General features: G+C 37.0%; 2 protein-coding genes across 7 annotated transcripts in view; one reads left to right on the plus strand and one right to left on the minus strand.

Annotated features, from left to right (window-relative positions):
* The window catches only part of LOC148847514 (uncharacterized), a 113,847-nt gene extending 111,789 nt beyond the window's left edge, over positions 1-2,058 (plus strand). For 2 of the 6 annotated variants that reach the window (XM_088950019.1, XM_088950021.1), the window contains 3 exons: positions 1,222-1,281; positions 1,374-1,553; positions 1,678-2,058. In XM_088950019.1, the coding sequence (XP_088806145.1) occupies positions 1,222-1,281; positions 1,374-1,514 (201 nt within the window). In that variant the 3' untranslated portion in view covers positions 1,515-1,553; positions 1,678-2,058. Of the gene's footprint in view, positions 1-1,221; positions 1,282-1,373; positions 1,554-1,622 lie in introns of all 6 variants that reach the window. The other 4 variants (XM_088950018.1, XM_088950020.1, XR_016100812.1 and 1 more) reach the window with 3 other exon arrangements.
* On the minus strand, positions 591-6,241 carry TBL9 (TRICHOME BIREFRINGENCE-LIKE 9). Its single transcript, XM_088950022.1, has 4 exons — positions 5,816-6,241; positions 2,321-2,710; positions 2,053-2,211; positions 591-1,934 (listed from the first exon to the last, which is right to left on the minus strand). Exons 1-4 carry the CDS (start codon positions 6,184-6,186, stop codon positions 1,583-1,585), a joined length of 1,272 nt encoding a protein of 423 aa, XP_088806148.1. The 5' UTR covers positions 6,187-6,241; the 3' UTR covers positions 591-1,582.
* Between the last annotated feature and the right edge of the window lie 6,907 nt (positions 6,242-13,148).

Raw genomic sequence — 13,148 nt, forward strand, 5'->3', positions numbered from 1 at the left:
TTCATAACTCATCTCTTGTGGTAATTACATTATATATTCATTTACATTTTCTGTATTCATGTTTCCGTATCCCAAAAATTTTATGGTATTAAGCTAGTTATGGTATATCTAGTACTAGTACTATATTGGCCAAGGTATAACATAATGAAAATAACAGTTTTGACTATTATTTATTGTATAGTGATTAAAATTAGTGCTGTATATTTGTTAAAGTACCTTTCTAGTTTTTTGCTTCCCATATTATTTATTTACTAGTTTATGATAACTTCAATTTGACCAAAAATAAGAATTAAGGAAAATTATATAGAACCTCCCCTCCCTTTAATGATAAGGAACCCCCTGACAGATATTCCATTAAATGGCAAGCAAAAGAAGAAAAATTACTACTATACCCATCACACATAATGTACTGTTGAGAGAGAGAGATGGTTAGCATGTGAGATATTTCCATCACATTAAAAAACAGATGACATGGCATTAAGTGGATTAGGGTCTTTTTTTGTCATTTTAAAATTATTTTCAATGAGACCATGAGAAAACGTGACACAAGTGAAGTATACGGTTTATAAAACCTCATGACAGGGTTCATTGGAGGTAAAGTTTTAGACATTATTAAGAAAGTGGGAAGTTTTAGACAATTTCCCAAAATATTATTATCATTCTAGGATGGTCTTGGAGTAAACAATTTAAGACATTCTTTACATGCCTGTTCTTTAATGTTGGTAACTACTATAGCCATTTAGAGTCTAATTGCATGCTTTCTGCTAACTGCATGTATGCACATACAATGGTTATCCACCATACAGGTGATACAGTTAATAATCTCTACCATTCAGTGAGCCAAAAATTAGAACTTATCCACCTTATAGGTGGCACTTTCTTAATTCTACCCCACCAAGTGGCCTGAAAGTTGGCGCTTACACCATCCAACTGTCTAGTCATTTTCCCTGATGTTGTCATAGTGTTATAGTTGATGAAACAGAGTAAGTGATATTTGGAATCTGCAACTGCATTCTAGCTGGAAATGTAGAATCTTATGCTTGACCTCATCTTGTCCTCTTTACCATCTCCAGTTAATTTGGCACAATGCAAAAATGCATGCTCCTCTTTTTTCTGTTGCTTTCCGAGCTGTACTTTTCATTAACAGAAAAACTGTAAATCTATTTTTTCTTTTAATCCACGTTTGACCTAATATTTAGACCATAACTAAATAATTTACAGGTTACTGCTGTTGGGCATGCTGCCATGCTAGCAGCTATTCAAAGATATGTACCAGCTCTGGTATGTGGCTTCTCTCTTATAATTACTTGAACTGCTTCCATGCAACATCAGGCCTGTAAATATTTGGTTTCAACTTTATGATTTTTTAATAGATTCCTTCAACATATGGACCTGAGAGGTTAGAGCTCCTGAGGCAGCTGGAGAAAGTAAAAGAGATGGAAACCAATGAGATTAATCCTGAGGAGATTGCAGAGGGAAATAGTCTGAGTAGGACAAGTCCTGAAAACCCATAGCTCTTGAAATGATGGTAATTCTTTCAATATAAGATCCAGGTATTTTGTTTAACAGTTATCTTCCCTTATTAAGGCATATTTGTGGGTTGATTGTTCTTTGTTCTGTAGCCCTTCGACAACAGATGACTATAGAGAATTTCATTCCATGTGTCTGGCACTCCAGGGAGGCACCAGTGGCTGCAGTCTTGCGGGAAAGGAGCTGGAGTGCCTGGTTCTCGGTGGATTGAAGGGTGACCATCTTTTCTGAACTCTGTAAGATATGTAATATTTAAGAGTTGTACACCTCTCATTGTATCTTTCATATTCTCAATTGTTTCAGAAATAAAACGGTTATTCCATGGCTCAGGCTCCAGCATAGTGTAATTAGTTTCTGGTGCCACATTAATATCGCATCGACCCCCATCATTCCATGTTCCATCCCTGCAATTTTGTGATCTCAATATCATAACACTATTTGTTAATTTATTGTAGTTTACTTTGAATGTAAAGTACACACTTTGATGATACTGTAGAGATTAATTTATTGTAGTTTACTTGCCTGTAATGCACAGGAGAGTAGCTCCGGAAGAAGATGTAGCTCTTCTCAGGATCTAAATTCTGGATAGCCCATGATTTCCATGTTTGTAGAAACCTTCGGAATGCTTCCATCACATCCATCGTCATATTCAAAGTATTACCTTCCTGGAAATAACAACCCCTAGAAATGAAATATAAATGGCAGTAGTTAATGCATATATCCAGAACAAACAGAATACTTTTAAGGAGGAAGAGTGGACTAGTAACAAAGGAGGAAATTCTGAACGCACATCTTTACAGTTTTGTCTTGGTTCCACCAATGGCCGGCATTGAAAACTAGAACATCTGCACCAACCCACTTGTTGGAGTACCAGTGTAACTGGTCGACCCGAATGGCACTCTTGATTTGGACAGAATGATTCTGTGGAGGTCTATCAATGATCACCAGGAAAGGAACCCTGTAGTACTCCACCGTGAGATTGTAGTCATGGAATCTGATTGAGAGGTAGCCCTTGTGTTTTGTGATGGGTTTGCCATTTTGTTCGTAGATTGCAGACTTGTTTGCTACTCCCTGTGCAAGCATGCATACCAGAGATTCCCACTGGTTCCGTCCTATTGAATCACCAGCAAATACAATTCTCCCATTTCGGCTCCTTTCCAGAAGCTCGCTTGCATTAAATCTGCAAATGGAATAAACAAACTTAAGAATATAGAGAATTAGAGATTTCTCAAGATTATTAAAACCAGACAAATAATTCAATATGATGATTAATGGGACCCTAATAACTCCGGAAATTGAGGATTCTTTCCTTGGTAGCCAGACTACCAATAGTTTCAAGTTGCCTAGAAAATTAGCGAGCGGGAACTGCCACCAGGTAAGCTTGTTTGTTTTGGCTGAGTTTGTTTTTGGTATAAATATTTATCAATGTAATACATCAATAGAGTTCAATACTGATCAATTTAAATGAGTGAACGGTTGTAAAGTGAAAAGGCATGATTATCGATGTATATATTTATATATTTTATCGGTGTTGTTTTTATTTCAATTATTGATGTAAAACGTGATCATAAATTGAGTTTATATTGATTTTTTATGTAAAACTACATTCAAAACAAATGCCAACAAATATGCTTTTACACTGGTCTGTATTTACACAAAAAAACAAGTGCAGAGGGGTTTGACCAGAATGCCAGAAAGACAAAATTCCAAAAAAAAAAACCAATCAACCAGCCTCATAAAAAGTAATAATCAATTTCATCCCGAGAGTATTAACACTCGGGTTCTTTGTGGCAAGAGTATGAGCCACCAGGTCCACGGTTCTATTCACAAAATGCCAATGCATGCAAGTAAAAACAAAGCATTTCCACGGTTCCACCTCAAATCAACCAAAAACCAAATATTCTAGATTTGAAAAGGAGTGATACTTCAATACGGTCAATGATATATTGAAAACTTCCACTTCATTTATCTCGAGAACATTCCTAGGAGAGTTAATGGAATTCTTCCCCCAATACTTGGAATCTCTGCTTGCCTCCCCATCATCTCCAATATCATTCTCAATAAACAACCTCTCCTTCCTCGATCATGCATTTCAAGCATTCAAACTCCCCATCAATGTAGCTAAGTCGATTTATATTATCAAAAGAAATTTTCTTTGAGGCACTGTTGGAAAGCCCGAAATAATAATAAGAACAACAACAATAACATTGATTTAGATTAGAAAAATTACTCATAGAATCTTCACTGGTACTTGTACAAGTGTTGGATCTAATGTTGGAATAAGTAAGGATTTCTTTATATTCTAGCAAGACATCAGATGGCGTGCTCCACCTATGGACTGAGTCAAAGTTAATAACAATTTAAGGTTCAACTGGATTAAGCTGCTTCTGGGGGTTCTCATCCGTTGTAGCTTCTGAATCACAACCTAAAATATATTAAAACACAAAATCTATAACCATTTGGAACCAAGGTTCAAAATATGAATATGTATTGGCCCATATCGGAGGTCTAACCGATACGTATCATTCCAGAACCCCTCTGATATGTCCCTACAATGGGTGTATCGGAGGTCTAACCAGTTCAAGGGGTAGAGAAGACCTAAACCCCCCCCCCCCCTGAATTGGTTGCGGAAAAAAAAGGCCTGAAAAACTGTATTGATATGCCCATACCGGCGTATCGATATTTTGAACCTTGCTTGGAACAATGGTTTGAAGGCCTCATAGGATACCATGGCCGAGCTGTGGGCGTTTAGAAACAGTCAATGGTGCACATGGTTTAAAATATCAAGACATGGGATATTCAATTACCATATATTGTGCCATTCAAGGTGCCAAATCTCTTCATTTTTTATTTTTTTAAGTCAGAGTTTTTCGTGATAGACATGTTAAGACGAGTAAAACTCCTTTTCTTTAATTTCTTTTTCCAACTAGAGGTTTTCACAATAAACATAAAAAAATAGGGATTTTTGGACTGCAATCCCCCTCAGAAATTTTTTTTGTAGCCCCCTCCTAATCTATTAGTAGCCCCCCTATAAACCACTTCCTGTCTGTGAATTTGACATCAATCACGGGCAGGATTCAGTCCACCCCTAGGAAATCCTAGCTCCACCTAGGGATGGACTGAATTATAAAAACCCCCCAAAAATAAGGGTGTTCAAATTCAGTTATTAAACCAAAAATCAAATCAAATAAGCCAATTCGGTGTGGTTTGATAATTTTAAAAATATCGATTATTTGTTTTGTTTGAGAAAATTTTCAACCAAACCACAATCAAAAACTGAATTAACCAAAACAAATGCATATAATTATATTTTAATTATAAACATTAATATTAACCAAATTAACCAATTTGAATTTGGTTCAGCTTGGTTTGATTTTGAAAGTCCATTTGGTTTTATTTATAAACATGGCCTATCCAAGATGTTCGCTAGGTTCTATTTCCGAACCAAACCAAACCGATCGAACAAATGAACACCCCTAATAAAGAACCCCCCGATTCCCTTATTTGGAATTTCGATGGATGCGAAACCAATATTTATCTTTGATACGCATCTATACTCTTTGATTCTTGTTTGGGCACATTTGGTTTACACAAGCTATCTTGGAAACTGATTCTCTTTCTACTATGCATGTCCTTCCCAACTAGAGACTAGAAACTATTTTCAACAAAGTTCTAGAGCTCCTCAACAGAAGATGGACGGTCAACATCCTAAACTACCATAGACAAGACAGGAATTAGTTGCGGATTTAACAGCCAACACATGAATCATAAATTGCGAATCCATTCAATCCAACACTGATTGGAATCGAATCCATTCAACCCTTGTGTTCTCTTTACCAAAACAAGCCTAAAAACTAAAAAAGGCCATCCTTTGGATTGTTCAGCATAATTTTCCTTTTTTTTTTCTTTTTAGAGATTCCTTTCCTTTCTTCCTATATTTTAGTTTAATTATTTTACTATATATACACATATATATTAGTTTTGTAAATGTTAATTCAGGTAATTATTGACTCAATTAATTGTTTCCTTTCTCATCATTTTCTCTATGCGTTGAATTGGCTCTTCATCATCAGAAAATAAAAGAAAAGAGCTTTCCCTCAACTTCTGGTTGTTTTCATATTTTCTCATATATCAAAGGCAGCCTCAGGGTTCAAGTTTTAAAATCATGAATCCTTGTCAAGAACCTCTTTGTTTACGTATTATTCAAGGGTATCAAACAAACACTAAACACACAACTTAAGAAACTCATGGAGCCAGCAAAGAAGAAAAAAGCAGAACCCCCTACCTTGGAAGATCGCAACCATTGGGCTGCCATCGCCATTTGTAATAATCTCCATCTGTCCGTCCGTTTTGATGGCAGCGAAAGCCAGGATCAAGGAACGGGCAACCCTCAGTGTAATATGGATGATTCTCGTCCCAGAGCCATCTGCCATTTGAATCGTCACAGGCCAAATCATGCTTGTTTTGTAGAACTTGAGAAAAGAAGCTGATGTTGAGAAGAAACTGGGGCTGAACAAAGCTTGCAAGAAGGCTGAGTAAGGCGAGAGAGAGGAGAGGAAGAAGAAAGGAGAGGGTGTAAGTAAGTTGTCTATTGAAGATGGGAAATGGGAGAAGTTGAATCTTTTTGAAAAAGGATGTAACAGGTTGAAGATCCATTCGAGAAGGAGATAGAGAATGGTTTTTATTTTGTTTTGAGGCTGGTTATTGTTATTGAGAGAGAGAGAGAGAAAGAGAGATAATCAAGTAACTCTGTTCGTAACGGAGCTTTGCTATACATAGACGTCTGACTGGTTCCAACAGAAGAATAGTATAGTTTGGATGAGGAATGAATAACGTATGATCATGAATTGATGAGTTTTACGTTATGTCTCTTTTCTTGGACAAGGCAAGGATCATTGTCTGGTAGAAAACTTAGCCATGGAGCAGGACATGGCTAGAACCGTTTATCACTGATGTATTGACGTGGCCCAGGGGAAAAACTTTGGCTGTTGGGAGTAAACAGCCTCTGATGTTGAGAACATTTTTGTGAATGCCACGTTACCATGGTAATTGCATCTGTCTCTTTTTAACCATAAACATAAACATGAACGTGAATTGATCAACTTGTCCGGTCCAACCTAAAAACGCTGTTGGCCCTCAACGTATTGGTCATCGGTTTTTGGGTCGACGGTTCAAATGAATAGTTTATTTTGATAAAAAAATCAAAATAATTAAAAATAAAAAATGGTAAAAAACTGTTGAACGGGTTGACAGTTCGACCATATGGGTTAATGAATCATTAATTGATTCAACGATTTTTGACCAATGACCGAATTTGGAGTAAAACGAAAACGACTGCATGAACAGTTTCTGTGCCAAATAGTCTGACCATCCGGGTCAATAGTGGTTCAAAAAACTATATATAACAATGCATCAAATTCCATGATTTCTAGCCTGTGAAATTGTGAAGGGGAGGAATAAAAGACTCTTCAGAGGTTATGACTAAACCTAAAATCACGGCCTTTGTGTGTATTTTGACAATCCGGATCTCCCACTCACACGGGAATCCAGCCCACACCCACCATGTTTATCAGTCACACGTTGAGAACATCTCCGATATTTGCATGATATTATTTATAGGAAAATCCAAACATGTATATTTTGAGACTTACCTTAACATCACTTTATCCAATTCAAGGTGGATTCACATCAATACATCAAGGGTTTATGATTCATGGCTTTAGCCCAAAGCTATACCAAGCATACATAGCAGATATTTCTTCATTCAATGTGTGTTTGGCATAGTTTACTCCGTTCCAATTTAAACACATATGTCATTTGCTCCATATATATAATCCCAAGTGTGGCAACTTATGCCATTAACCCCTTTTTTCTTTTAGCTTATTTTGGTAAATTATATAAACTATCACCTTCTATTTGGGAGGTGGTGACACTTAGGCTCCTATTCCATTAATGCGGTTGGGTTGTTGGTCAATATAAAATTACTAAATTGCCCATTATTTGAGATTTTATGGACTGAAAAATGGCAATCTAAATGGCAAAATGGGCATGCTAAAGCACAATATCTTTCTTGGTCTTGGCAATCTAAATGGCAAAATGGGCATGCTAAAGCACAATATCTTTCTTGGTCTTGGATTGGGACATTGGGTTGTTGACTTGTTCCGCTTTCAAACCCTTATATGGAAGAAGAAACAAGTCCATCGTCAAGGTTTGAAGCATCATAACTCGACCCAAAAGAAACATTGTGATTTAGCATGCCCAATTTCTCCCATCTCATCCAATCTCAAATGGGCAATTTTATAATTCTACCTTCGTCGTTAACCTTATTAATGGAGTAGGGGGCAAAGTGCTGAAACCAAAAAGTTCAGGGGGTCTTTGTTGTAATTGACATTCTAATTTTCTAAGTACAATGTGGCAATCTTTAATTTACCCTTTTTAATTTTTCTCTCTTGAACTTATTCATTATTATTATTAGCGGAGGGGATTTTGTGTTGCAGGGGCTCGCTCATAAACTATTTGGTTCGAGTTCGGCTTGAGTCAAAAACTCGGAAGTTCAAACTTGGCTATCTTTGATTGCAGGTCTCTCAAGCAACCAAGGTCTCTCTCAATTGTTGAGGTGCCAAATCAAGGTCTTCTTCAACTACTGAAGTGTCGAGCTGAGGTTTTCCTAATAGGCAAAGTGTCGAGCTAAGGTCTCCCTTAGTTGACAAGGTGCCGAGCTGAGATGGTAGGAGAGAGAGAGAAAGAATTGGTAGGAGAGAGTGACATTCTTGTAATTTGAAAGAAAAATAAGCAAAATATAGAGAGTTGGTAGAGAGTGTCATTCTTATAATTTCTATGAAAAAAAGGAAAAAAATATTGTTATATTCCATTTCCCCCATCCTCAGACCTTTTTACACGTACACATTTCAACTTAATATATTTATATAGATTATTATTATTATTATTTATTTTGTGATAAAGCCATTCGTTCAAAGGAAAGTCCTAACACAAACATGCCACCTAATTAAGAACAAAACTCTCGACCTATAAACTAAAAAAAAAAAAAAAAAAAAAACTATAACTAATGTAGCAATCTAACAAATAACTCTTTTGATAGAGAACTCCACCAGCACTCATTTGAATCAAAACCATGATATAGCTCTTTGTCCCTCTTTCTTACATATTCTCTCTCTTTCCTATTATCCCTCTTTTTTCTCTCTCCCACTCTCTCAAGTATCAATGTATCATCCCTCCCCTATCTACAATGTTTCTTTTTTCCTCTCTCCCACCTCCCTCCTTAATTTGTTTCTCTATTGCCTTAATTATTTCTCTTTCCTCTCCCTCTTTCCATTTCATATGTCCCTGCTCTCTCTCTCTCTCTCTCTTCCAATTTTTGTGGTTTTTGATTGAACGAATCAAATAGCTAGGCACATGTGGCACTATAAGAGAAAATCCAAAGATTTTTTTTCACCTCAATATAGACTGATTTACATAGTTTTAAGTATTTAAATGGATGAAGATGAATGGATTGAGTTGGGTTTACATAGTTTTAAGTATTTAAATGGATCAAGACGAATGGATTGGGTTGGGTTTACATAGTTTTAAGTATTTAAATGGATCAAGACGAATGGATTGGGTTCGGTTGCAACCCATCTAAATATTAGAAATACGGATTATCATCAATGGGTGTGGGCCGTGTGGCTGTCTAGGTGGTTAATGGATGGGATAATCATGAACTTATACCCATCCTAACCCAATCCACCCATTTGCCACCCCTATTTAAGACTTTTGAAATAACAATAGCACTTCATAGGATCTAGGGCTTCAAATAGATCGAATATGAATCAAATATAAATAGGTATCCAAATTTAATTTATTTATGTTTGAATTTGAATTGAATATTATCCATCATATTTATATCAGATTCAAATCACAATTGGATATTGAATAGTATACATAAATTAAACTAAGAATTATCAAAATATTATATATTATTAATAAAATAAACTAAAAATGATCAAAATTGAATATTATATTTCATGAACAAAATGGATTGAAGATTACTAGTATGAAACTAGCCATTACAAATTAAAAAAAAAAAGTAATTATTTACCTTGTTAATTAGAATCAGAAATTGAATATGCAAAGCTTTCATTTTCTCATGCATTGATCCCATTAATTAGTTCTTCGTCTGCCCAACATTTTTAATACTTAAAATGATGATCCCCCATGAAACGAAAATAAAAACCAATGCATGTATCATACTATATATGAGCCAGCCTTTTCAAATAAACTATGAACTTCCTTCATCTGATTCACTTTGAAGAAGAAGAAATACAAGGTGGGGTTTGGATATATAGCTCCTCGCCTCCTCCAATGTTTTAAGATCTCATAATTGAAAGCATACAAGCTCTTCTCTAGAAAGAAAGAAATATAGATAGAAAGCAGCATGAGATAAAAGAAGCATGAAAAAAACCTTGCTTTTGCATTCCAAGTAGTTGAATTTTTCTTCACTTCATGACCAATATGCTTCATTTGGAAAAAGTATAAATACAAATATGTACAATACATACAAATATATACAAAATAATACAAAACACAAGGTTTTACACTACACAAATTTGTATTTATACTCCTTCCAAACTGAGCCTTAATTAAAATTGTAATCGCTTCATTGCAGTCCATCTCCACTCTAGCAGAAGTTGTGGTGTTTGCAGTCTCTTTCGCCTCAGCTGATAATTAAACAAAGGCTAGAAGAGAAGATATAACAGAAATTAACCATGCTAATTAAATGGGATTATTGAATGAAGCCTTAGGGATATATATATATATATATATATATATATATATATATATATATATATATTGTGAGCACAGAAAGAAGGCAATTTGGATTGCTTTTGATACTTGGTTTCTTTGCCCAGAAACTCGGTTTATGTCTATCTTGCCTCCTCTGGTTTGCTTGAGGGTTGTGAGAAGGGAAAAATGGAGACATGGGATGGCTTAAGAACCCATTAATTAGTTGTTAGAAGGAGGCAGTACTTCTAATTTGTTGTCTTTCAACAGAGAAAAACCCACCTTCTGCGCTCTGATCAAATTTTCTTTAGAAGTGTTAGCTTCATTCAATTCATCAACTCTCTACCTCTAAATTAAATATATGATCCCAGCTATATACTTGGTTGAAATTAATTAAAAGATAGACATCGATCTCAGTCTTTGGTGGCTAGCTTTTAATTTGAACCCATGCACACAACATATGCAGCATGGATTCAGTTAGGACGTGGATGGGATTTTATCTTCACTACTGCTTGAATAAAGGATCGATATGCTTCTTGCATCCTTCCGATGTGAAAATTTCTTATATGGTACAATCACAGTCTGGATCAGATAGGCAGTAATCACGCTCAACACGGAAAAAATTTTGACACCTGTCCTTAAAATACCCCCACCCTACCCTTAAAAAAAAAAATAAAAAACCTCTTTTAATAATTATCAGAATATTTATCAAGTGCTCTTTTAAGTTATTAATTTGTATTTTTGTGCCTATTATATCTGGTCCCAATCAATTAATACTGGGTTAGCACTAGCGTGAGCACATACATCTGCTGCGACCGTAGTCACATGCGACACTCATTGAAATATATACCAACACACCAGCCTTTGAAATGAAAAATCAGTTGACGTGATATTTGGATTAATTGCAAATTAAATGCTAGTCTGGCCGAGAGGGAGAGTTGTATTATTACGGGATTGGCTGAAGACAAAATCATGCACGTCAGGCTGTGCTATTTATCATCATGGTTTAAGGTATTGATACACCTTATACAAATGAACAGGTGTATCAGGTGATTTGCTACTTTATAACTCTTTTATTTTAAGTTTTTTGTTTTCAAAATTGCATCAGGCGGTCGTTTTTAAGCATGTCTACCCCTTGAAAATAGTCAAAGTCCGAAATACCCGTTATTTGGGGATTCAGACAGCTCCCAATATAATATATATAATATATATAATATGCTTGACATGGGGCATATTGCATTATTTATATCGAAATTTTGAACTTTGCTTATCACAAGGGAACACTTGAGTGTTCACTGAATATTGGCATATTCACTCGTGATTGATAGTCCAGCCTGGTGTGTGCATGCATGATTCTCCAACTCATCCGGTCACACTGTGACCATTGTGACCATGGTCACATCAAACACGAACTCAAACAAACCACCCAGTCCAACTTGGATCTACGACCAAATTACACCTAGGTTTTTCACGGGTTGAGCCTAATTGAGTTCATTAATCATTTCCTTGGTCAATAAGTAACTAAATACTGTACCAAAAAAAAAAGGAAGAATGATGCAAGTTGGGTCAGGTCGTGCCAGGGCCAGGTTGCGCCAGGGCCAACTTGCCAGGTCGTGCCAGGGATAGGTTGCTAGCTTGTGCCAGGGCCAACTTGCCAGCTCGTGCCAGGGATAGGTTGCTAGCTTGTGCCAGGGCCAGGTCGTGCCAGGGTTAAGCCATTAAGTCGCGCTTGTGCTAGGCCATGCCTGTGGGACACCATCAACTTAGCAAAGGCAAGTTTTTGCCAAAATGGTTCTAGGTGTCACCTAATTGTTCTGAGGTGCCAAGCTACAAGATGGCGAGCTGCCTAGTGGCGAACTGCTTGTGGCGAGCTACCTGTGGCGATTTGCATGCTGACGAACTGCTTAGTAGCGAACTACTTGAGGCGAGCTCGAGCCATCTAACTATCGAGAGGATGCACTTAGTTGGCATGCAGGTATCACAATGTCATTGGAGGGCCAAATCCGCTCTCATCAAATCCAACCCAAACGAAGCCGATGATGCCGACGATGCAGTGTCGTTGAACGTCTCCGACTTCCTTAGCTACTGCCATTGATTCCAACTTTGCTCCGACCACCACTCAAGGTGGCGTGTCCCACGTGTCACCCTTCCTCAACTGTCGTTTCGCAGGATTCTGTCTGTCTGCGGTCAATTTCCACATTGCATCCAGCGTGTCGTTCTCCTCCCGCTTTGCCTCGCTCCCTAGACCTCTCACCTTCTTCTCCATCGTCACCTTCACAATGCGCCCTGGATGTTCCACAGGCTTCGCCTCCGTCGTAGTGTCTCTAGCGGTTTTCCAGTACGTCCCCATTCTTTTTACAATGGCAGAAGAAGTCGAGGAGTTCAGCCTTGATTTCCCGTCAGAATCGGCCAGGCATGACACATCCGACCAGCCCCCTAGCAATGACACCGAATTTTTCAACGAAGACCATTGTTTTCTCATTTGTCTCCACTTCGCCTCTGCTTCTCAGGTCGACTCTCATCTTCTTCGCTTCCTCTCTTGTCCAAGAGCTTCTGTCGGAAGTTTGACAAAGTTGCAATGATAGATGATTATAAAATTGAAGACGACAAAGAGATAAGGACGAGCCAACCAACTCTGGAACGAGATCCATAGATGAGTGAGCAGCAGGGTGTTTGGTTCCGTTTCATTGTTAAGCTAAAGTGGCACCTAATTGTCATAAATGATTGCAATTATTGTATTTCTTGGTTTTATCAGCAAATAAAATACAAACGCTTATTCAATAAATATAAACAGAGCCAAACATATATTAGATCATTGTATGGAAACTGTTTTTGGCTGA

This window comes from Nelumbo lutea, chromosome 6 (genome assembly GCF_056320005.1).
Source record: "Nelumbo lutea isolate HS-2025 chromosome 6, American lotus-T2T, whole genome shotgun sequence".
Lineage (NCBI taxonomy): Eukaryota > Viridiplantae > Streptophyta > Magnoliopsida > Proteales > Nelumbonaceae > Nelumbo > Nelumbo lutea.